Source organism: Canis aureus, chromosome 1, assembly GCF_053574225.1.
Source record: "Canis aureus isolate CA01 chromosome 1, VMU_Caureus_v.1.0, whole genome shotgun sequence".
NCBI classification, from domain to species: domain Eukaryota; kingdom Metazoa; phylum Chordata; class Mammalia; order Carnivora; family Canidae; genus Canis; species Canis aureus.
Genome location: NC_135611.1, coordinates 28,188,006 through 28,212,922, shown reverse-complemented (window position 1 = coordinate 28,212,922; position 24,917 = coordinate 28,188,006). Strand labels below are relative to the sequence as shown.

Sequence of the window (24,917 nt, the reverse complement as noted above, 5' to 3'; positions counted from 1 at the left end):
TTTTTTTTTAATTGGATTGTTCATTTCCCTTTCTAGTTTATAGGAATTCTCACATGCATCATGGATATGAATCCCTGTGTATTACTTGTACGCAAGCATAAATGTGGCTTGTACCCTTACTGCTGTGGCATAGCTGGGAGAGATGAGCTGCTGGTTTCCGGAGGGAGGACTGCTCACAGAGAAGGCAGCCACGATAAGGAGAAAGAGGCAACAGATGGAAAGAGGGAGTAAGTCTTCATCCCCTCTGTGGGGTCAGGGCAGTGATGTGTTGAGGAAAACACGTAATTTGGAGATAAACGGATTAATGTTCATCCCTTACTAACTGCAACTTTGGACAAATTAACTTCTTGGAGGCTCAGTTTCTCCTACAATACAGAGGATTTAATGACATTTACTTTATATAGGATTGTTGTGTAGGAATAAATGAGTAAACCCATGTCAAGGACTTGCTTCAGGGTCTGTTTGAGCAATACACAGTTTATAGTGTGAACCCAACGGAAGGAGATAACTCGGATGCCTTCTGACATTTCAAAGGGCCACAGACACATAAGCTGAATTAATTTACCATAGTACTATCCCTTTCTGATCATGTACTGGAAGTCTGTGAAATGTTCCAGAATCCTCTTCCCTCACGGTTTGGAGACTGGAGCACTCCTGAGTGTCAGGCCACCTCCCACTTTCACTGACTGGCAAATGAGGACGTTGGGGCTGGAGGTGAGGTTGGGCTAACTCAGGGTAGAGAAGGGTTCAGGGGGAACCTAACAGAAGAACTGCCAAGGAGAAAGACAGGAGTGGCCTCCGCCATGGCGGGAACAAATGCACTTATGACACTGGAGAACTTCATTAATGGGAAGTTTGTACCTTGTAACTCATATATTGATTCTTATGATCCGTCTACGGGAGAAGTGTACTGCCGAGTGCCAAACAGTGGAAAAGAAGAGGTGAGTGGGGCGCCTGGGTGGTGCAGTCGGCTGAGCACCCCTTGGTTTCGGCTCAGGTCCTGTGTGATCTCGGGGTCATGGCTCAAGCCCTGCAGCGGGCTGTGCTCAGTGCCGAATATGCTCAAAGCCCCTTTCTCCCCCACTCCCTCTCTTTCTCACAATGAAATAAATAAATCTTTTCAAAAGAGAGAGAGAGAGAGAGAGAGAGAGAGAGAGGTGAGTATATCCACTTAGGGAAGACTGAAATGTATTTCATGTGTTGATGAATTACACGTCTCTTACTTCTCTGGGAGCAAGGGAGTTGGGAAAAGGTGTAGAATTGTTAAACACTAGCCGAAGGAAGATCTGAGTTCTGGGAAGGTTTGCTTTGTAATGGGACTTTTAGGATGCAGGTTTCCCCTCATTATCCAAAGGGGGAGTGTTTGCATAAAGTGAAGAGTATCCTCCATTTTCAGAAAGTTCCTGTTATGCCACCTTGCTTTTGGGAAAGAAGTACGTAAGAATGGTAATGGCTTTTTTTCATAAAGGTGAAAATCCTCTTTGTATTTTTGTTGTTGTTAGCAAAAATAGGTGCTGATATGAAAGCAAAGTGGCCTCACATGAACTTTGATATTTACACCTGGGGCAAAACCCAGACGGCTGTGAGCAGAAGCAAGTGATTTAATTTAGGCAGCCTGACACACGATGCATTTCTCAGACATTCCTTATTAGGGGGTCTAGTAAAAAATATTATTTGTTAAGACTGGTCAGTGTTTCTGCTTTCTTTTCGTTATCAAGTGTTACCTAACGTTGACACTATATTCATGGATTTCTTTAAAACAACAACAACAACAACTTGTTACTTCACTAAAACAAGCAAAAGTGAAAAACCCAGGGGTTTATTTTAGATTATCCTCTAATAATTCCTTATGTCTTTAAAATATCTAGTAAAGTAAAAGTGATCATTTGAATGATGAAATACAAAATCAAATTCCCATATATATTTGCTTTTAAACTTAACACCATCCCATCCTTTTTCTTAATCAAAGTGCTTAATGGCACAAACATTAAAATTGTTTAAGTGATGTGGAATTAATTTTATCTGAGAATTTTATAAAATGTTGGTGATATATGTGATTAGTTATCAATGATTGCACTGACAGTGTAAATGTGTCACCCAGTCACCCCCACATATTATTTTTTAAGGCACACAGAGCAAGATTATTTAAAAGATAATTGTAGCCTTCATATACAAATATTTATATATAAATAAGCCTTCATATATACTAAGCTATTATTTCTCTTTTGTTAATAATTTAAGCCTGTCTTGCATTAAAAGAAACCTTTAGACTTGTGGGTAAAAGTTAGCAAACATTGGCTAATCTGTTGGTTACCCTGTAACTCACAGTTTTGTTTCGAATGACGGGGAGGGATGTGGGAAATCCATCTTTCTGTTTAATAGCTCTCCTGGTCTCAGAGTGTTTTACAAACTGAAGTTAAAAATGACAAATATGATGAATGCACTTTGAAATATTTTCTACGGCTAATGGTTCATGGCTTTTCAGAAGATAGAATGATGGATGCATCTGCTAGCAGAGGAATAAATATTTTGGATTTCCCAGCAATTTAACTTGCAAATATCCTTTCTGATGATCCCCTAAGTCCCACTTTTTTCTGGCTTGAAAAATATCATCCACATTACAAACTATGTGCCCAATTCTTCAGAAAGTCTCTCAAAAAAAGTGCTGCTGGTGCTGCTAACAGGTTTTTCCCTGTGCTCCACATTACTAAGCTTTCTAACACAGATCACCTCTAATATGAATCGTTAACAACCTGCAAATAAAACGCCGTCATCATCGTTATTCCACAGACGACAGTGAGCTAACATTCTCATCTCTGATGCTTATATCAGTGGCCACACACACCACACACACCCTGCGTGCACACACTCACACACACACACGCACACACATGGACACACACACACACGTTCATGGTGGCATTTATATTGTAGCTTCGCAGTCATAAGCACAGGCCAGAGTCAGACTGCCTGGCTTCAAAGACAAACTGCACCACTTAGTACCTATGGTCTTGACTTAGAGCTGAATTTCCTTCCACCTCAGTCTCCTTACCTATAAAATGGGGATAACAATAATACCTACCTTATAGTGTTATTCTGAGGCTTAAACAGAGTGATATATGTAAAGCCCTTTGTGTTTAATATTTAGTAAATGCTTTCTAGGTATTAGCTTTTGCTCATGTTACATTAACATGTATTCTGTATTACACAGACATAGGGCAACTTACAAAATATGACTAGACTTGATTTTTCTGTATAGCAAAAAGCTCAGATTTTACATGGACAACATCAGGAAGATTAGATTTTACACGGACCCTGGTAGGAAAGAGCCCTGCTCTTGTTGGCTGCCAGCAGGCCTCGAGGAGGCTGCAGTTCCTGGTGGAAGAGCACCACAGCCCATGTTATTCCTTCAACCTGTCTGCAAGTCTGCAGTAGAGACTCATCTTTGGAACCAAAAATACCACTTTTCCAGAAGTTAATAAGTAAGATCATTTTATCCTTTATTTAGCTCAGCTGGAAGTGATTCTGTTTACAAAGAAAACAAAGGAGGAGTGTTGATCAGATTTTGTGGGAGAGGACGGCTGAATTGTCAGATCACGTGATTCGAGAAAGCTGCTCAGGGTCCAGAAGCCTGTGGAAAAGGACTGTGAGGCTGGACCTGGGCCCAGGGGTGGGAGAAAGCCGTGAGTGATTATAAAGTCTTGTTCTGCATGTGAGAGGCAAGAGGGTTGAGACACAGGCTATGGATTTGCCATCTCTCGTAAAGATGTTCCTTAGACTTCGCCAGAGACTTATCTTGCCTTGAAAGAATTGGCCTTGCTCGAACCTTTCCATATATTGTTTCCTTTTGGATTTGCTCTAAAACCAGGTTTCCAATCTGTCCAAACACAGTTGCCCTCTTTTCCCACAGGGGCATCTTTCACTGGGCTGAGCCAGGCAGGGCGCAGGGACCATGGCTATGCCACAGCAAGCCAGCTCTGGCCTTGGGAGCCACAGAGATCTGGGTCTGAATCCTGACGCTGCCACTTGTTAGCTGTGTGACCTCTGCCAAATTACTTCAGTTCTCTGTGCCTTGATTTCCTCATCTGCAAAATAGGCATAGCCATAGTCATGGTACAGAATTTTAAAACAGGTTACTTGAAATAATTTGTATGTTTAGCCTACTCTTTTATTTATAAAGGTTAATTTATGATTAGTCATTGCAAGTGGAAATGACGATCTGAGGATATGATTTCAAATGAAATTTTAGATTTTGTCAGATAGGTTGCAGCTGGATAAAAGACTTAGAAATTCCACGCACCTAGATGAAGTTTTCTCTCTCATATGATATTCCAAAAAAATTCTATATTTTACATGATTGAAAACATGCATCTATTAAAATTCAAATAGCTTCGTTCTGATTGCTGCATCATCACGGAAATACCACTTTGCAGGTAACTCAGCACTCGGAAGCATTGGATATTTGAAATGAGGCAGAAAAAAATTATGTGTGTGTGGACCTGTGGATTCTGGATTCGTCCAACCTCAGGAGCAATAGTCTAAAGGCGACCCTCTCCTTTTTGCAACCTCAAAGATTGAAGCGGCGGTGGAGGCTGCCCGGGCAGCCTTTCCTGGCTGGTCTGCCCGGAGCCCCCAGGAGCGCTCGAAGGTGCTGTACCGGCTGGCCGACCTGTTGGAGCAGTCCCTGGAGGAGCTGGCCCAGGCGGAATCCAGAGACCAAGGTGAGGGCTGTGCTTTATGGAAAGTGCAGTATGATTACTCGGATGCTGGCGATTCATACCCTCATTCCAGTTGTCGGGTGACCTGGTGCCTCTTAACCACAATGGATGGGGACTCAGGGCACTTCCACAGTGGCCCTCCTGGGCCCATCAGGCTAGCCCACACCTGTGCCCCTCATGGAAGAGGTGGAGGTGGACAGAAAAAACACCCAGAAGGCTTGCAATTGGCTCACTTCTGTCCCATTCTGATGGCCTGAGCAGGCATGGCTGAGCCTAAGTTCCCAGGTCAAGGCAATAAATACGCTTTGTCCATTTGGTGGAAGGCACTGCAAAGGGTTTTGGCAAAGGGCGTGGATATGGGGAGAGAGGAAGAAGAGAGATGAGCATGCAATTCCCCACCAATTCTAGGTAGACCATTTCAAAGTGAAAGTAATTGAAGAACAGTTACAGTCAGGTTATTTAGAAAGAATCCAATTTGTCAGTATTGCACTCCCAACACAACTTCTAAATATATATATATATATATATATATATATATATATATATATATCTTCTAAATATTATATATATATTTCTTCTAAATATTTTATATATATATATATATATATATATATATATATATATATATATATATATATATGAGACAGGGAGAAAGAGAGAGAGAACACAAGCAGGGGGAGCATCAGAGGCAGGAAGCCCGAGGCAGGGCTCCACCCCAGGACCCCAGGATGGTGACCTGAGCTGAAAGCAGATACTTAACCAACTTATCCACCCAGGAGCCCACCACTTCCCAATTTTTAACTCCTTCCCAAAGGCCTGGGTAATGGGGTAAATGTCCATAAATCCTTGCAGTAATATCTGTTAGGAAAACCGGAGATCTTTTAGATGTTGTAAATCAGCTTAAAGTTAGGAAGCAGCCTGAGTCCAAGCCCTTAAGAAGAAGATGTTTCCTGCTGGTGCTGCTGGCCTCAGGGAGTGCCCCTAGGTCACCAAAGGCAACTAAGGAACAATCCAGAAAAGCTATGTTTCTCTTTGTGTTCATTCCAGGAGCTAGGACTTGGATGGGGCACGCAGGGAGTGAGCACAGAGTCTCCGCAGGGTCCCTTCAAGGGTTCTGCGCGTGCCCGTCTTCACGGCTCCACGCTGCGTGGGGGAGACATTTCCTGTACATCATCTGTTAGGCCGCGTGGTTTCGTCGCGTCTGCAGATAGAGCCGCCCTAGCCTCCGTCGCTAGGTGCAAAGCTTGGTGATTTTGAATCGAACGAGCTGCTGTGAGCAGAGTGGCTGGCATCTGGCCAAGTCATGGTAGCTGCGAACTGTTCAGTCCACGAAGCAAAGATGATTTCACTCTATTTTACCCCCCCCCCCACCTCCTCTTGTAACCACATACCCACTTATTTCCCAGTTTCGTGAAAGCGCACTGCAGGCCCGGGCTGGCCGCTGCGAGCTGGGGCCGCCGTCCCGCCTCCACGGCCCCTGCGGGCGCGCTGACCAGGCTCCCGCCTGACTCCTTGCAGGGAAAACCGTCACACTGGCGAGAAGCATGGACATCCCCCGGGCGGTGCAGAACGTCCGGTTCTTCGCGTCGTCGGTCCTGCACCACACGTCGGAGTGCACGCAGGCGGACCCCGCGGGCTGTGTGCACTACACCGTGCGGGCGCCCGTGGGCATCGGTGGGTGCCGCCCGCACCGCGGAGCCGAGCCCCAGCCCGAGCCCGAGCGCGGACACCTCCCACCTGGGCTGAAAGTTAAGACGGCTTGTAGTTAAGAGCACGGCTTTGGGGGAGCGTGCAGGGCCAGTTTCTTGACGTTTGCATCCTTCAGGAGTCTTATCTGAAAAAACGGGAGAACAGTTTGATTTCAGATTCGTCTATTTTAATGTGAATTAAATAAATTAGTAAAGGTAGGACACTTGGAACAGTCGATTGGTCCTGGCCGCTCTTTTGGAGGACATGAGCAATGACCCAAACACCACTAGATGTCACTGTTCCTCCAACCACCAAACACCCATGTTCCTTAGTTACGTTTTATGATAGGATAAAAGAAAATAAATGAAAAGGAAAGAAAATGGGTCATATTACCACTTTGGTCATTTGAATCCTTTGGAAATAATATTTTGAAGGAATTAGGAAAAGCTCAGACCTCCTTCTTAGAACTATGGTGATATATAATGCTGAAAAATATTCTCTTATCCTCTAAAGAAAAGATTTTCTAATGAGAAATACAATCATATAAAATAAATGTTTACTTTCACAGCATAGGTTTAAGGGAAGAGTATATAATAAGATGAATCCACTTACCTATTCATAAGGTAGATTGTGTGTGTGTGTGTGTGTGTGTGTCTTTTATGGTTGGAAACCTGGATGGTTTCAGAATATTGCATGGAGACAAGTTCTAGATGCCGTTTCTGTTATTTATTTAGCAATCCTATCTGGTCATGATACAAGTGAGAACCTAGAGAGAATTCTTTATTAAAAAGTCCTCTGGCTAGGGACACCTGGGTGGCTCAGTCAGTCAGGTGTCTGCCTTTCACTCAGGTCATGATCTCAGGGTCCAGGAACTGAGCCCTGCATTGGGCTGCTTGCTCAGTAGGGAGTCTGTTTCTCCCTCTTTCTCTGTCCCCTACTCATATTCTCTCTGTCTCTCTCTCAAATAAATACATACAATCTTTAAAAAAAATCCTCTGGCTAACCAAAATGGATTTTATAGTCCATACGTCAAAATTCACTGGCTTTACTAACAGGACGGTCCCCACAGGGCAGACTCAGAACCCATTTGCTCTTATTTTACCAATAATTCTAAAAAACTTGAGATTTTATGTTTTAATCCACAATGGATTAGAAACAGTGATTAAAAAAAACTTACAAGAAATAGTAGCTAGACAGTTTGATGATGAAGGAGAGAGAAGTTTAAAAAGAAGGTAAAAGCCTAAAAATTTCAAAACTCACAGTAAACTATTGATTTATAGTGTTAAAAGGCACAGTTGCTTGCAATACATACGTTTTGGAGTTATTTCCCTGCAGTTGGCTACAAGTAAGCAAAGTTTGGGGCTTTATTATTATTTTTTAAGATTTTATTTATTTATTCATGACAGACAGAGAGAGAGAGAGAGACAGAGAGAGAGAGAGAGGCAGAGAGAGAAGCAGGCCCCATGCAGGGACCCGACGCAGGACTTGATCCCAGGTCTCCAGGACCACGCCCTGGGTCGAAGGCAGTGCTAAACTGCTGAGCCACCTGGGCTGCCCAAGTTTGGGGTTTTAGAAGAGTAAGCCTAAGTTTTATGCAGGGTGAAGGAATTCCACATTAATAAACCCAGTTTTGGCCAGTCTAGTTTGGGAGGCATGCCACTGGTGGCAGTGTTTCTGTCCTGCCCTTGTAGCTGGTCTGATCAGCCCCTGGAACTTGCCACTCTACTTGCTGACCTGGAAGGTGGCACCAGCCATCGCCGCTGGCAATACCGTGATAGCCAAGCCCAGCGAGCTGACTTCGGTGACTGCGTGGATGATGTGCAAGCTCCTGGAGAAAGCAGGTAAATTAGCTGTGAGTCTGGAGAGGCACAGGATTGGCTTTGGGGTTGCAAGTGTTGTGGGCTTTAGCCACCTCGGTGTCGCTGAAATCTTGTTTTGAATAGAATCTGCATAGAGCAAAATTGATTCCATTGACATCTTTGGTTTTCCTTTCTCTGATTCTTTTCTAAGAAATCCCCTTCATGTACAGGATTAGCTCACAGTTTTTCCTCTCTTCACCCCTGTATGTCTACTGCAGGAGCAGCTCCCCCAGCATGTGGTTGGCAGGCAGTAAGACCATAGCACAGTTGTTTGTTTGTTTGTTTGTTTGTTCATAGCGCAGTTTGAAATGACAGCAGGCTTAAAGAACCCAATCAAATCAGACACTAGCCTGCTCCAGAGATTGTCTTCAATGGTCAAATTCAATTTTATATTTGAGCCACATGATAATCTTGATGAAAACAAGACTACTGTTAGGTACTTCTCTGGTTTGTTTGGTTATACAATACTCATGGAAATCACCATTTTCAAGAGAGTTGAATACACCTTCCTTAGATTTCCCTTCATTTGGAGCCACCCTGTGGAAGCTGATATGGTCTGGCTCTTTGTTCTCTTTGTGTCAGCAGCATGATGGTCACATTCAAGGTATGTTCCTAGTTACGTTCTGGGGTATAACTCTGCACAGTTGGCCACTGCACCAGGACCTGAGGGTGTCAGAAGACCCTAGCTTGTGACAAGAAAGCCCCTTGCTATTATTAGGTCCCTCAGCTCAGGTCACACACCCTGGGGTGGGATGACAGGTGGTGGTGGGACAGCCTGTTGGGTGTCTTCCTGCTTATCAGCCTCTGCTTGTGCATACCTCCTTCAAGCCCATGGAGAACGTAATGCTGAGCTCACCCATATCCATAAAGTAGGTGGTACTTCCCTCTCCTGGATACCTTATCTCTCTAAGCAAAAACATACATATTGGTTTCCAAGAAAGTTGGGCCAGTTCTTTACTCCAGGATTTAGATGGCAGGTTGAACTGTGTGGCCTGATGATCTAGTCTAGCTGCCCATTTCCCTTGTATTATATTGAGAGGAATGAGGCCTCCCAGCTTCAGTCTTTGGGATGACATTTATGCATGCCGTAGGCTTCTGGGGGGTTGGGTGTATGGTAGAAATGTGCCTACCTTTCCCATGCTCCACATGTCATTCCTTCCTTAAACGAGGGCCAGTGTTCTAATGCCATTCTTCGCAAAATTAAGTGCCTTATGTCTACAGAGTTCCAAGGCCTTTCTTCCCTATCTGTTGACTGTTGGTTCCCTTGAGTGGATATAAGTGGGGCCGATGCTCAGCTGTGATCCATGTTGGGGGAGGGCACACGTACAGGTAGGGTGGTGCCACAGAGCTGTGTTCCCAGAACCACTCTCTCTTGAAGTCAACCACTTCTTGACCTATGATGATTTCTTGTCCCTAAGCACTCTTCCCTTCCATACACCTAGAACCTGATCTGTGTGAGAGTTTTATGTTTCCATGTATTTGCACAGCATTAATCTTATTTCTTGTGAATGAATAAGCTTGTTATGTCAAGACGGTTCTTCTCTCCTTCCCTGCCTCTGCTTGGCTTTGCTAAACTTTCTTCCTCTGGCCGACATGGAGAGTGGATGGCTCAAATTGCACCTGTCTCGAGCCCTCAGTTTCTCCATTTGAATGAGAATCTGTAAGAGACTCTTTTAATATTGTAAGAAAAAGAAAGCTAAAATGATTTGTTGGTGCATTCTGGGTATTTAAAGGGCCAGTCTTTGAGTCCTGAGCATCCAGACTTCCTGTGAAGTAGAATCATTTTAAAAAAGTATATAGTGAGTACGTCTTTAACATTCTAGAATATTCATTTCTTCTTGAGGGGCACCAAATGTTTGCCCTCATTCCTTGAGTATCCACTGAAAGTAGACTTCTGGCCCCTCCTATTTTTGTTCTGCCCCATTGAAGCTTGTTGCCACCCTGGCACATCCTAGCGCTGGAGGAATGTTATGGCCCTTTTTGTCCATTGGCCACCTAGTCTGAGTTGTAATGAATTACTCTTTGCCAATATAGTGGCTTCTTTCTTTGATAACCGGTACATCTTAAGAATAGGGGGCAGATATCTCTAGAAAAATTTCATTCCTGTCTTGATCAAATTGCAAAGTGGTCCTGAAAATAATGGCCAGTAGGTAGCTCTTCACATATTAACACCAAAGTTCAAGGAAATGTGAAACGCTGATGCAGTCGTAGAAGGCAGTTGGTGAAATGAACTCATTTTCCTGCTTGATAAGTGTGTGGTGTTTCTAAGTTTTCTTCACTCTTCTTTAAAATGCTGTTGTATACATTAGAAATGATTTGATCCATTTTTGCCTTCAGGATTTATAAAGCCCAGTAGTCCACCTTCTCTTGCCCCCAAATCCCAATCTGAAAATATCAGGCAAGTATTCACAAGCCCACTTGCAAGACCCCAGCCTGCAAATGCTGAGAAACTTGTCCTTGTTTCTCTCCCATAACTGCTGTGAGGGGCCCCTCTCCTGAGCCTCCTCTTTGACCCAACGCAGGGCTCAGCTGCTCTCACATGGTGCCTGGCCCTGGGGCTGTCCTCCATGGCAGTGACCCCGTGGTCCAGGATCGGTCCACACTGGGGTTGGGTGTATTCAGTAAGTGTGCAGTGTGCACCTGTGTGTAAAGGTGGGGCCACTAGAGGTGAAGCTCTGCCACCAGGAGCCATTGATTCTTCATACCTGTCTCTGAGGCTAACCTGAATGGGGTCTCGTTTGTCCCCTCAAGTGATCAGGCTAAGGCTCTGGCTCTGTGGGAGGGTGTTCTGGATAATAATGTATCTTCAAGAAGAACTTCTTATTTATTTTAAAAGCATATTCTGGAAGAGATAGTTTTAATCCAGTGGGGTGTGTTTCTATTAAGGAGAGACTGTCTAACCTGGACAGGGAAAGATATGAGGGGCGGGGAAACAGTTCAAAAGCCTTCCACATTGGAGGTTTTCTGCATCTTCTGTACTTCCCGGCTGAAGAAACATGGAAAATAAACTGAGCTACCTCCAGACAAACCTTAAGAGCTTCCCGGACACAACATATTTGCACATAGATTTTCTTTCTGGACTTATAAAGCTTTCCAGAGTCAAGGACCATTTCTGAATTGGATAATGTACATGAAGCACTCATTCATTCATTCATTCATTCATTCATTCATTCATTCACCTAAGTATTTGTTAACCATCTACACCCAGTTTTGCCTCCTAGGGGTTGCTATTTAACCTTACTTTGCCTCGGTTTGGGTGAGATGAGGATATCAATCTGACCTGCCTCATCCAGTTGCTGGGAGATCTAAATCACTTCCTGCGAAGATGGTCCCACAGTGAATGCAAGCTCTTATGGGTATTAATCTGTCTGGCAAACTAGGCCATGGCACAGGGAAGGCTGTGAGGAGCAAAACACAGACAGGACATTTCTGCCCTGAGATAGCGCACCTCCCAGTGATGGCTAGGCAATAAATAGGTACAGCCATAAACACATTAAAATAAAAAATACAAATGTAGGGCAGTACGGTCTTGTGCTAGAAAATCTGGAGCATCTGTTTTTGGGTGTTCTTAATACTTTAAGGTAGTCCTAGAGTGTAATGATACATCCCTATCATGGGACAGAAGACCCTTAACTGAAGCTCACCTTCCTGGGGAAGCCCTCCCTCACTTCCCTGGGCCAAGACAGCCAATCTCTTATTCCCTCCACTTAACCTTTTCACACTGAATTGTGACTCCTGAACACCAACTTAGGGCAGGGCCCTCCTACCCTATGGGGCTTGACTTGCCTGAGGATATCTCTGTGTCTTCAGCCCCTGATGCCTAGTCAATATTATGGAATGGATTAATTAGAATATTCTCCTCTTAATTTTTCTAAGACAAAGCACCTGGAGAAATCCCACTTAGGGTGCTCTGCTATTAAACTAGAGACAGCCATAGAAGTCTACTCCTGCCCATGCAAGCTACTGGATTTTCAAGGAGAACCTGTGTGTAACCGGAAGTTCTCAACACACGGAGAATTACTATTATAATTTCTGTTACTGTTTCTGTATCTTAACCAGATATAGACCTGGATTCTGTTCTGTTTCCTGGCCAGGTGTTCCACCAGGTGTGGTAAATATTGTGTTTGGAACGGGGCCCAGGGTAGGTGAGGCCCTGGTGGCCCATCCAGAGGTACCCCTCATTTCCTTCACGGGGAGTCAGCCCACAGCCGAGCGGATCATACATCTGAGTGCTCCCTACTGCAAGAAGCTCTCCCTGGAGCTGGGGGGCAAGAACCCTGCCATCATCTTTGAGGACGCCAACCTGGAGGAGTGTATTCCGACGACTGTCAAGTCCAGCTTTGCCAACCAGGTGTGTCCTTTGGGTTTGTTTGTTTTGTTTTTAGTTTATTTTTAAACTTTGTGACCCTGTCAGACTGGATCTGTTTCATCACAGTGCAAAGCCAGGAGTTAGTAGGTCAACTAGTAGTCAATAGTAGGTGCTATTTCAGTGAAAGGAGATTATTAAGTTGTGTTATTCTGTTGACTATCTGTTTTATCTCTTTTTTTTTTTTTTAATTTTTATTTATTTATGATAGTCACACAGAGAGAAAGAGAGAGAGGCAGAGACACAGGCAGAGGGAGAAGCAGGCTCCACGCACCAGGAGCCCGATGTGGGATTCGATCCTGGGTCTCCAGGATCGCGCCCTGGGCCAAAGGTAGGCGCCAAACCGCTGCACCACCCAGGGATCCCTATCTGTTTTATCTCAATGCCAATCTGTGGTCTTGTAGAATCACAGCTCCTGTTCAGCAAGCTCCTCTTCTTGAGTTACACAGCTTTTATCAGGTACCAGCCATGGGCAAAATGATTGAATTTTTGCTTCTCCAAGCTTTTCCATCCCTTTACACATAGAGTTACCCCCATTCTCTTTTTGCTGTCTAAATGTTTTATCTCCAATAAATCTTGTGTTCCCCCAGGAGCATCCCAAATGCAGCACACACTTAGAAATAAATGCCTGAGCCAGTCTAGGGCACGTTTCTTATGTTGGGGTCATGGGCAACTTTGCATCTCCTCAAATTGTGTAGTAGATATTTTTTTGGAGGCCACAGTACTCAGCAGATTCTTGGAGACCAGGCATCCAAAGGCTTAGGAATGCTGACCCAGATAGACCAGACTGTAAGCATCACAAAGAGGCCATCTGTGTCTGCTTTGGGGCCACATTTGACCTTCAACACCCAGGACTAGGCCTAGGGTAGAGCAGGAGTGCACAAACACTGAATGATTTTCTCCAAAGGATCTGCTCTTTAAAAATTTTAGCAGTGAACAAAGAATTAACTAAAGAGCTAGAATTGGTATAGAAAGAAAGATAAGTGAAATGAGATATTTTTATTTAACTTGCTTAAGTTGTTGTAACCTTTTGAACTTTCATTTCTTTACCTATAAAATCATGGAAGCGATAATGATGCCTTCCAGTAGCAATTTTGTGAGTGTAGAATGAACACCGTTCTTGACAGTGGTTATTTTCGTGATCATTATAATTGTAATTATTTCTCTCACAGTAATTCTTAGAGAAAGTGGCTTCATTCTGTATCTCTCTATATACCTCTATATATTTCTGGATCAATAGACTTACATTTTAGATTTTAGAAAATAGACTTGCAATTCTATGATACAGCTATTTTAATCATTAAAATAAACAAGTATCTGTGGTTCCTAGGTGTCTCAGTCAGTTAAGCATCTGCCTTTGGCTCAGGTCATGATCCCAGAGTCCCTCGGGATCTCTGCTCAGTGAGGAGCCTGCTTCTCCCTCTCCCTCTGCCCATCTCCCCTCCCCTGCTTGTACTCTCTCTCAAATAAATAAATAAAATCTTAAAAAAAATAAAATAAACAAGTATCAAAACAAACAATTAAATCAAGCATTTTGGTGACTTAGTGATAACAAGGGGAGGGACAAGCTGTGGACTGAGAAACAGCTGAGGGGGCATTACATGAAAACTGCTTGAAAGTAAATGCACTCTGATTGCCAAAATGGATTGTAGCTTCTTGGCTGCCAGAATTGTGCAAGAACATGACATTGCTGAGAGCCTTCCTCTTGAGGGGTATTTTAAATGTCAGTGGGGAAGAGGACAGGAGCCCAACTGGCTAATTCAAGATCACAGATTTTAGGCAAAACAGAGGGGCTGTTTTCTTTTTCCTTAACGCAGAGATGAGTCCCACATGGTGAGTTCTTCTTCCTCAGTTGAATATAACGGGCTCTTTCGAAACATCTCTATCGTGCGTGGTCTCCTTTGGCTCGGGGCACACACAGACTTAGACACGCTGTGAGACACAGAGGAAATGAATGTGGACTTCAACATCACTCAGACTGAAGTTGAAACTTCTCGTGCCTGGTGGCCTCGGGCTTATGTTTATTCAAAGCTCCATTTTCTAACTGTAAACTGGGAAAAGTAATACACCACAGAATTATTATGAGTTATAAGATAATATTGTAAGATAACTCATAATAATTCATGGTGCCTGGCACACAATAGGCACTCAATAACAATATTTCCCTTTTCTCATTTCCTCTAAAGTCATGCCACTAGAGATCCTAGTATTACCTATGTTTTCCTGGCACTAAGTAATCGGGAAAACCCTGATTGGTTAACCCCTCAACTCTCTTTACCACACCCTCCCTCTCCACATGGCAGAGGGCACTTGTGTTTGCAGATTTCCCAAGCCAGATATGCTGATGATTCTAATGGTGATTCTGGTTGCAGAGAGAATTCTTTGTTTCAAACAGTGACTATTTAATTTGGACAATACACCTTTGCACAACTATCAAAATAATTAGAAATATTCTATCCTTAGGATTATTGTGGAGATCAAATATTCATGTGGTAAAAATATTATTTATGCAGATAGATACTTATCATACATACATAATGCTCTGAGATGTCTAGACTGTGGTTTGTAAATGATGGCATGCTATATTCAAATGATAGTGAAGATCATTTTTCACTCAGGCACCTGTTAGCACCTCTGCCCAGAACATCCAATATCTCTATTAGGCATCTGAATCTTGACCTGTGCAAAGCAGAGCTCTTGATTTCTCTCCCTTTCCTTTCTGTACAATACCTTTCCTCTCCCTGCCTTGGCCTTGCCTTTCTGGGGAAGAAGGCTGCCATCTGCTCTGAGGCTCCATCAAAAACTTGGGACTCACCCTTGTTCTTACCTTCCCTTTTCCTTATATCTCACTAATCCATCAATCACTCCTGTTGGCTCAATTATTAAAATATATCCTGGAATTCAACACTTTCGCAGAGCATCAATACCAGTTTTCTTGCACCTTAGGGTCACACGTTCCTTTACGAATCTGGTGATGTCAGTAGATGCCTATCATGTTGTTCATCTCTGTTGTTCCCGCCCTGGTCCAAGCTACCTCCACTTATCTGGACTTCTGGAATACTCTCTTTACTCTGATCCCACTCCTTTCCTTTCTACTCTCTACACAGCTGCCAGAGTGATCATTTAACAATGTAAATCCCATCCTATCATCCAGCTGCTTGAAGCCTTCCATGGTCTTTTCATGATACCGGGAGCAAGATGCAAACTCCTTGTGAGCCTCTGGGACTCAGCATGGACTGCCTTGCTCCTCACCCCCGGCCCTCATTTCCTACACTGCCTACCACCATTCCTGCCTCCACTCCTGGCCTCAGCCCTGCTTGGCTCCTGCCTTGCCTCACACACTGCACCACTGCAGGCTCACCCCTGCAGCAAACAGCCCTTCTACCCTGCCTGCTGAGAACTGCCTTCCTCCACATCTAGCCCAACTAGCTCCTTCACGACAATCGAGTGTCAATTCAAATACCCCCTCTTCACAAGAGCCTTCCAGGACTCCTTTTACTAAAAAGGAGTAAAAGTGGCACTTTTCCATTGATATTTATTCTCATCCTCTGCTTCATTTTTCTTGTATTGCTTTGGTCATGACCTGAAATTATATTATTGATTGAGCTCATGTACTTATGCTATTGCCTGACTTCCCCACAGGACTATGTGTTCCTTGTGGTGGGACTTTGTCTTGTTTATCTGTGTCTCCCATTGCCTAAACCGGAGCTTGGTAACTGGCAGATGCTCAGAAATGCAGAGTGACCTATCCATGAAGGACTGTGTCTTGTCATTGTCCTCATGTGTCATTCTTGTTTGGCAGGGTGAAATCTGCCTCTGTACCAGCAGAATCTTTGTTCAGAGGAGCATCTATGAGGAATTTTTGGAGAAGTTTGTAGAAGCTACCAGAAGGTGGAAAGTTGGCATTCCCTCCGATCCATTGGCCAGCATGGGAGCTCTGATAAGTAAAGCTCATTTGGAGAAAGTAAGTAAATCTCTTCAATAGAAGTCTGGGGAGAAGCTCAGTGCAGAACATAGCATACTCTGTGCTTTGAAATGTTGTTAATTATGACCCTATTTTTTTTAATTGAAGTTCGATTGGCCAACATATAGTATGACACCCAGTGCTCATCGCATCAAGTGCCCTTCTCAGTGCCCGTCACCCAGTCACCCCATCTCTCCCTCACCTCCCCTTCTGCAACCTGTTTTCATTTCCCAGAGTTAGGAGTCTCTCATGGTTTGTCTCCCTCTCTAATTTTTCCCACTCAGTTCCCCTTCTTTCCCTATAATCCCTTTCACTATTTTTTATATTCCCCGTATGAGCAAAACCATATGATGATTGTCCTTCTCCAATTGACTTACTTCACTCAGCATAATACCCTTCAGTTCCATCCATGTTGAAGCAAATGGTGGGTATTCATCCTTTCTGATGACTGAGTAATATTCCATTGTATATATAGACCACATCTTTTTTTATCCATTCATCTGTTGAAGGACATCAAGGCTCCTTCCACAGTTTGGCTATTGTGGATATTGCTGATATGAACATTGGGGTGCAGGTGTCCTGGCATTTCACTGCCATCTGTATCTTTGGGGTAAATACCCAGTAGTGCAGTTTCTGGGTTGTAAGAATTATGACCCTATTCTTAAAAAAATTCTGACCTATAGGTCTCTGGATACAGAGTCTACAAATGTTCGATATGAATACACAAATGTAGTTCAGGTTAAAACAGCATCTACATGGAATGAATAAATTTGAGAAATCAGCATGGAGATGCCATTGAGAGTGAGGAAGATAAATTTCAAAACATAAGGATCAGCTCATAAGAATGATGTGAACTCAAGGTGGCAGGAATTTCCATAGATAAAGGTTCCCAGTGGAAAGGGTTCTGCCCGTGGCTTACAGAAGTTAGAATTCTGGACATGCCAGGATGCATGATCTAAATTATGTGGTCCTTAAGTGGGTGGGGCTAGTGATAGTCTACATGGGAGAAGTTGTTGATGGTCTCTGGCTGATTTATGGAAATTAGGTCTTTAAGGTCATTTTAATATATCACCTGATGTGACTCTCAAAATAAGTCATAGGATTTTGGAGCTGGAGGACCTTGTCTTCAGCTGTGGTAACTGAGACCACCAAGGAAAATATGCTCCTGCCAGTCAGCCAGTGAGGGACAGAGCCTTGACTGAAGTCTGTAGACATCTTTGATACTGCACACATTTAGCAGATTAACACATTTTAACTTTGACCTTTACAACATTGTGGAACACAGATGCTCTTAAGCGGTGGGAGTAGTAGCTTGATGGTTTCTTCTTATTCCTTCTGTTTTCTCAGTGAACTAGGAAGCAGGGTGAGGAGGGGAAAAGATGCTGAGGGTTCAAAAGGGAGGGGAGGGTGTGAAACAGTCCTGTAGGACATCGGGAGGGATTCTCACATTTCTAGCATTGTAGCCACAGAAGCTGTGGACAAAAGCCAAGAATCCTAATAGATCTAAAACACAAATGATATTTCTTTTCTTTCTTTTTTTTTTTTTTTTTTTAAGAGTTGGATCATTGATGAAGTTTTAGGCCTGGTGTCAACCTCCCCCTCACATATCTTAGTCCAGAACTGCCATCTTCTATGAAACTACATTTTGCTGGAAGGACAAGCATTTATTTAACACATTGGTTGGACTTTGTTTTCTTACTATATCATTTCAGTGTAGTATACTTAGGTGCCGTGAATAATTCTGAAAAGGATGAAGCTTACAGTTACTAGTTTTTTTCTGACCACATTCAAACATAAGCCCATATTTATCTTCCAAACAGAAGTTTTTAAAACTCCCATATATTCTTACCATCATATGTTTTCTATCTCAGTCAAATAACTAAGAAAAGAAATAAAATTTCTATTTTGGAATAACTTAAGATGTATAGAAAAATCTCAAAGATAAGGCAGAGAGTTTCTATATCCACTCATGCAGCTTTCCCTTTTGTTAACATCTTCCATGTCCACAATACAATTGTCCACAGTAAGAAACCCACATTAGCACATTACTATGAACCAAACTGTAGACTTTTCAATCAACTTCTCGTGACTTTCTACTTGATCCTTATAGAAAATAATCTTTTCAGCCACTTCCTTATTAAAATAAATTACAGTTAATTACTCTGCACTCATCTCAGAAAGCTCCATGGCTCTACTGCTTTTAAGAAGAAAGACTTTGTACACACAGTTAAACATTTAGAAATAGCTTTCTATCATTGGCCAATTTATTTTATTTTTAGTTTTCTAGGGAAGAGCACTAACAATGGTATTCCCATTTCTTCACCACAGATACATCTGCTGTGATGTATGGAGCTCTCTTGTTTCTGGTTCTACATATGGACCCCTCCTACCTAGAATAGAATAGAGTACCTCTCAGGCAGACTTCCATTTCCTCTCTTGTGTGAAGCCACAGGGTAATCCTGCTGAGGTTCAAAGGGTTCCTCAACATCTGCCATCCTCATTGCTCCATCCTGAGCATGTGTGCCTAGATGTAAGGAGTCATGGCTCCCCCCAGCAACATCTCCCATCAGGTGGACCCACAATGGGGGGCTTTCAGATCAATGCTTGTGAGAAGGCCTGGGGTGTCTCTGCCCTTGAGAGAGAGCTAATGGAAGCAGCAAGGGAAGTGTAAATGTGGCCTTTTCAGTGGAATTCTTTTCAGTTTGGTATGCTAAACCCTCTGGGATCAAAGAAGGAGTGGACAGGGTCCACTGGTGGTCATCTTTCCTTGCCCAAAACAGAAAGTTTTGGGAGTGCGAACCAAGGGGGGTCTGGATGCCATCTTTGTATTCCACTTCTCTTCTGCCATTTGTCTATGTCTTCTCTGAATCAAATTAGCCCTGTAGAGTCCATCCTACTTCTTACTTACTTTGTGTCCATCTTCTGTGTGGTTGTCACAATAGATAGTGATGCAGTAACAGAAGAATCCAATTGGAATATGTAGAAGCTGTTCTGTAATGGCAAAGCACTCAGAAACTCATGGACATGCAGCGTGCTCCTAAGTGGATGTGTGACTTGTCTGCCTCCCAGTGATGTAGGCGACTGTCCTCAAGGAGTGAAGAAAAGGCTCTCTCCCTGTTTCACAGGGTTGTTTTTTGGTTTTATTCTTTTTTTATTTTTACCCTCTCACATTTTTTTCCACTTGCTGTCTGGAGAATCTGGCTATATGCCAGCCTGCCCAAAGATATAGGTAATTGGAGATGGAAATCTTGAGTGTGGACAGTGAGGCTGGCGGAAGCAATGGGGAAATTCACAGGTGCATTCCCCAATTGGGCCAGGCCTCAGGCCTAACAAAGGTCCACTTTTGCAGTTTGCTGTCTTCTTTTGTCAGTTTAAAAAAAACCTTGATGTGTAGGGTAGGAGCAGTTCTGAAGTCTCCTAGCTGGGAAGCATCAGATCTATGGTTTGTTATACCATTACCTCCTTCACCAATAGCACCAGTAGTGACAGGCATTCAGAAGACTTACTGCATTCTAGGTATTATGCTAAATATTTTACATACATTTTATCTAATCTTATGAATAGGTGGGGACGTTAATACCATTTTTCAGAGGGGAAACTGAGCATTTAAAAATCTTCAGCAAGAAAGAAGAGGCCCTGGGATTTGAACACTTGCACTCCCCAGCCCATCCATCTGACCTCCATCCTCTGATTTTATGTGCAAAGCTACCAAGTGCTAACTCCTTTATGCTCTCAAAAAAAAAAGTTTTATAATAATAATTTATTACGTTTTATGGCATATTACCAGTCACAACATTTTCTTTGTTTAGATTTTCCTGAAAATCTCAGTTCTTGAGCCACTAATGTAGATATCATTCTATCATCCAGTGACACTTTCTCCAGGAAATAAATTTTAGTGTGAATCATCTTATATATGAAAAATTTTGAAAAGTTCACAATTTGAAAACTAATACTTTCCTCCATATTTTATTATCCAAGAGCCTCTAAGAGAGGATTATGAAATTCTATGTAGACGAGATGATCTAAAGCTGCTCCATGTTTGAATCGTGGACATAAGTTCTGGTCCTCTGTGCAGCAGGTGCCCCTGGAGTCTTTGCCTCAACTTCCCCTGTTTATGCATTATGCTGCCTTTGGCATCTTTTAATTAATATGAATGGGTTGTTTCAAGAGGATCAAGAGAATAGGGGAAAGAGAAGTCCAGACCTAATTTAATCTCTACCCACAAACTAAACTATGGCTTTTCTGGGAGACGTTTGAGGTCATTGCGTGTGTGGGGGGGAAATGGGTAGCAGAGAGGAATACAGAGCTGTTCCAAGTATTCTATTTTTTAAAAGTCTTTGACTTCATGGCTTATTAACTTCTATAAACTAGAGCAAAATTAATAATAAAACAACATTACTTATTATATTTTTAATAATAAAACAACATTACTTTTTAATTTTTACATGGCAAACACATAGCTCTACATTGAATATAGTTGTACAATAGAGTAATAATCTAATACTGGAGCAGGATGCTCAGATAAATATGTGATAAGTAGGAATCCAAAATATGACTTCAAAATTTTACCCTGCCTTTGGTGTACTGCTTAACTGTTGTCCTATACTTTTAATTTGGGGGATTGCTTTTCTACTTGTCCCATGTTTATAATACCCCTTGGGGGTAGGATAATGTATCATTGTGACTGCAATGAAATTTCGATATATAAACATTACATATTATTTTATAATGAGTCATTTCTACAACCATTGTGTTTTTTTAAAGATAAACATAGCTGAATGTTTCCTTTTTTTTTTTTTTTAAAGATTTTATTTATTTATGAGAGACACACGGAGAGAGAGGCAGAGACACAGGCAGAGAGAGAAGCACGCTCCCCATGGGGAGCCCCATGTGGGACTCGATCCCAGGTCTCCAGGATCACGCCCTGGGCCAAAGGTGGCACTAAACCGCTGAGCCACCCGGGCTGCCTACAACCATTGTTAATTAATATCTGCCATTGTCTTCAAGTCACCGGGTTTACATATTACATAGTTTATTTCCCATTATAGTCAGCTATACTATATTACCTAGATGTATTTTCAGAATATAATCAATAATGAGACCAGAAGTTAGAGATTATTTGTTCTGGAAGCCTAGCTTTTGAAGAGCATCTTGGTCTTTCATAAAATCTATACATCATTCAACTTCCCATATTCTGCAATGGACAAAGCTCCCTCTTACCCCAAGTGAGTAACTGTTCTTTTGTGTATTTAATGACTGAATAAACCTGAGTGTGAATTCTAGCTTTCCTGTTTATTAGTTGTATGAACCATCTATCCTTTCTGAGGCTCAATTTTATCATCAGTAAATAAGAGATAATAACATATGTAATAGAGTTTTGAGAGACTTAAATGAGAATGTATGAAAAGCATTTATGTACATGTCTGGGACTTAGACAGTAAATAAATTAGTCCCCTCTTCTTACGTTTGAAGGCTGAATGCCCAAATGATGGTCAGTCCTCAGGGTTAGCAGCTGAGCAATAAGATAATCAACTTTATATTTCTTAGCAATGACCTTTCCTAGATGATTCAAAAATACTGTATTTTCTGCTGCTTTGTGTCAATTCAAATGGTAAAATGTTGCTAATCAGAGTTTTTCCCCCACCCAGGTCAGAAGTTACATCAAGAAAGCCCGTTCGGAAGGGGCCCAAATTCTGTGTGGTGAGGGGGTAGATACATTGAGTCTCCCCGCCAAGAATCAAGGAGGATACTTTATGCTTCCCACAGTGATAACACACATTAAGGATGAATCTTGCTGCATGAAGGAAGAGATATTTGGTCCAGTGACATGTGTCGTCCCCTTTGATAGTGAAGAGGAAGTGATTCAAAGAGCCAACAGCGTTAAATATGGGCTGGCAGCAACAGTGTGGTCATGCAACGTAGGCCGTGTTCACAGGGTAGCTAAGAAGTTGCAGTCAGGCTTGGTCTGGACCAACTGCTGGCTCATCAGAGAGCTGAACCTCCCTTTTGGGGGGATGAAGAGCTCTGGGGTGGGTAGAGAAGGAGGCAAGGACTCTTATGAATTTTTCACTGAAGTCAAAACCATCACCATTAAACACTGATCTTGGCCAGTAGAGAAGCTGTTATGGTCAATGCTTGGCTGTAGACTCAGTCATCCAGTGCAGTGAGCAGATATACCAGCATAAATTCCAGCCACAACTTGGCACAGCAGGTTTTCTCTACCTTCTCCTCAGTAATTAGTACTTTAATTTGCTGTCAAAGAGAGGCTATGTTCACTATGGAGTCAAAGAAGAGAAGACTTCTGAACAGGGAGGCACAGAAAGGAAGCCAAGTAATTGTCAGGCTCCTTGTCTGTTGTGTCTTCACTTTTTGTTTTCATCATTTTGACTGAATTCTTGGAAATTTACAGATAATTTTTTTCATGTTTAAGTATATATACATATGCACATATACATATATATGTAAATGATGATAAACATAACATGGAATTTGTCAGAGCAGGCATATATGGTAGCTCCCACTAAATATATCTAAACAAGAACAAAGAAAAATAAAATAATGTCTACTTTTGGAGGGAAATTGAAGCAAGAAGAGGAAATAGTTTGATCCATTTCTACTATGGGGTCTAATCAATGCCAATTCTTCGTGTCTGTATCTCATGAGACAACCTATAAATCCTAAAAGAATAAATGTTAAGTTTAGGGGCTGAATATAGCATATATCTTCTTGAATTATCCTTTATTCCTCTTTATCTTCATCCTCTTAGGGTATGGACTTTATACAAAGTAATCAAGATATTTCTAATGGCTTTTTCTGGATCCCCTAATGATGAGAGGAGAAAACTGAGATTTACAGAGATTAAAGTAGAATGATCATGGTCATATGAATGGTATGGGGCAGAGGAAGGATTTGAACCCAGAGCTGGCTCTCAGTCTCCACAGCCATGATCTCTGACCACCTCACACTTCGCCTTGAGTTTTGCTCCAGAAGCAGCCACACACATGGTTCATGGAACACATTGTGTTGGGTCTATTCTCTATGTCTCTCTCTCTCTCCCCCTCTCCCCTGCCCCATGCAGTCGTGAGACCCAGGAACTCCTCAGGCACAACACTTCCTACACCAACTGAAACCCTCTGTTTGCATATCTGACTGCCCAGCTGGACAGGAACTGCCTGAAGGCCCAGGCAGGTGCCACTCGCCCCTGAAGTCCCCATTCACAGTACAGCACCTGGTACACACAAGGTGCTCAAAACAATTTCCAGGAATGGAACAAGGTCTTCCTCATTATTCGTTGTGTGGTGTAAATGGATGGGGTTTGGGTTGGGGCAGGAGGACAGAATAGTCTTCACAGTTTTGTGTAGGTTTTTGGATATGTTGGCTTGTCACAAATGCTGAAGAATGCTTGTGCCCTTTTGAGGTCAGGTGATGGTGTCGGATCACATCTGGTTCCTAGTTTCTCCCTCTCCTTCCCTCCCCTCTTCTTCTCTCACCTGCCTTTTTCTCCAGCTCAGGCCCTTAGAGTCTTCATTAGTTAAGTCTAGGATCAATTCCAAGAGTCAGTAGGAAGAATTTCAGCAACTCCCGGTCTCTTAAGTACCCGCATCTTTGTTCTTGGACTTGGTGTAGTGTCTTGATTCAAATTCTGGCAGCTGAATGTCTTTGCTCCGTATGCCTCAATACCCACCTCCCACCATGCTGGATTTCTGCCTACAAGACTGTTCTCTTGCCCTGCTCCTGTCACTTCTTGTCTGGGCTCTGGATCCTGTCTTGTGGAGGACACTGCTTCCTGCTAACAGACATTCTGGATGCCATTTCCCTCGTCTGTGTTTCTTCAGATCTTTCGAAGCTTCTCCCCGACTCCCGAGGCCATCTCATTAACGCATATTTGACCAGATGCTCTTCTCTGTTACCCCAACACTGGTCTATAGTCTCAGCTATGACATCTTAGCACCCCACTGGGCCTTTCTTCATCTGTTCTAGTCTACGCAAGTGGGTGAGTTTAGTTCCCCGACCTCCCGCTTGGAGGGCATCCAACGCTATCTCAGGCCTCAGGTCCATTAAGGGTGTTCTGGGGGTCTGTGTGGGAGAGGGCCAGAGTCCCAGCAGGGCAACGCCTCTGTGGCTGCAGGGCTGCCGTGCCCCCTGCCCTGTGGGGCTCAGGACTCATGATGGAAACACTCATGGCGGACCCAGGGGTTTCAATGACCATCTGTTGAGTTTTATTTCTGAGCTGGGTGATGGGTGCTTGGGTGTTTGCTATACTATCTCACACGGAGGAAGTACATACCAAAAAGGGAAAGTGGATCATGGTGAAGGGCAGC

General features: G+C 42.9%; 1 protein-coding gene across 2 annotated transcripts; it reads left to right on the top strand.

The window, feature by feature from the left end:
- The first annotated feature begins 626 nt into the window (after positions 1-626).
- Positions 627-23,306, top strand: ALDH8A1 (aldehyde dehydrogenase 8 family member A1). 2 transcript variants are annotated; one of them, XM_077893907.1, is made up of 7 exons: positions 634-941; positions 4,574-4,721; positions 6,237-6,392; positions 8,099-8,248; positions 12,361-12,617; positions 16,435-16,596; positions 22,245-23,306. In XM_077893907.1, the coding sequence occupies exons 1-7, from the start codon at positions 804-806 to the stop codon at positions 22,695-22,697; spliced, it is 1,464 nt and encodes a 487-aa protein (XP_077750033.1). In that variant the 5' UTR covers positions 634-803; the 3' UTR covers positions 22,698-23,306. The 2 variants fall into 2 exon arrangements, with proteins under 2 accessions (XP_077750035.1, XP_077750033.1); XM_077893909.1 differs by lacking the exon at positions 6,237-6,392 and having other exon boundaries at positions 627-941.
- Positions 23,307-24,917: the final 1,611 nt, after the last annotated feature.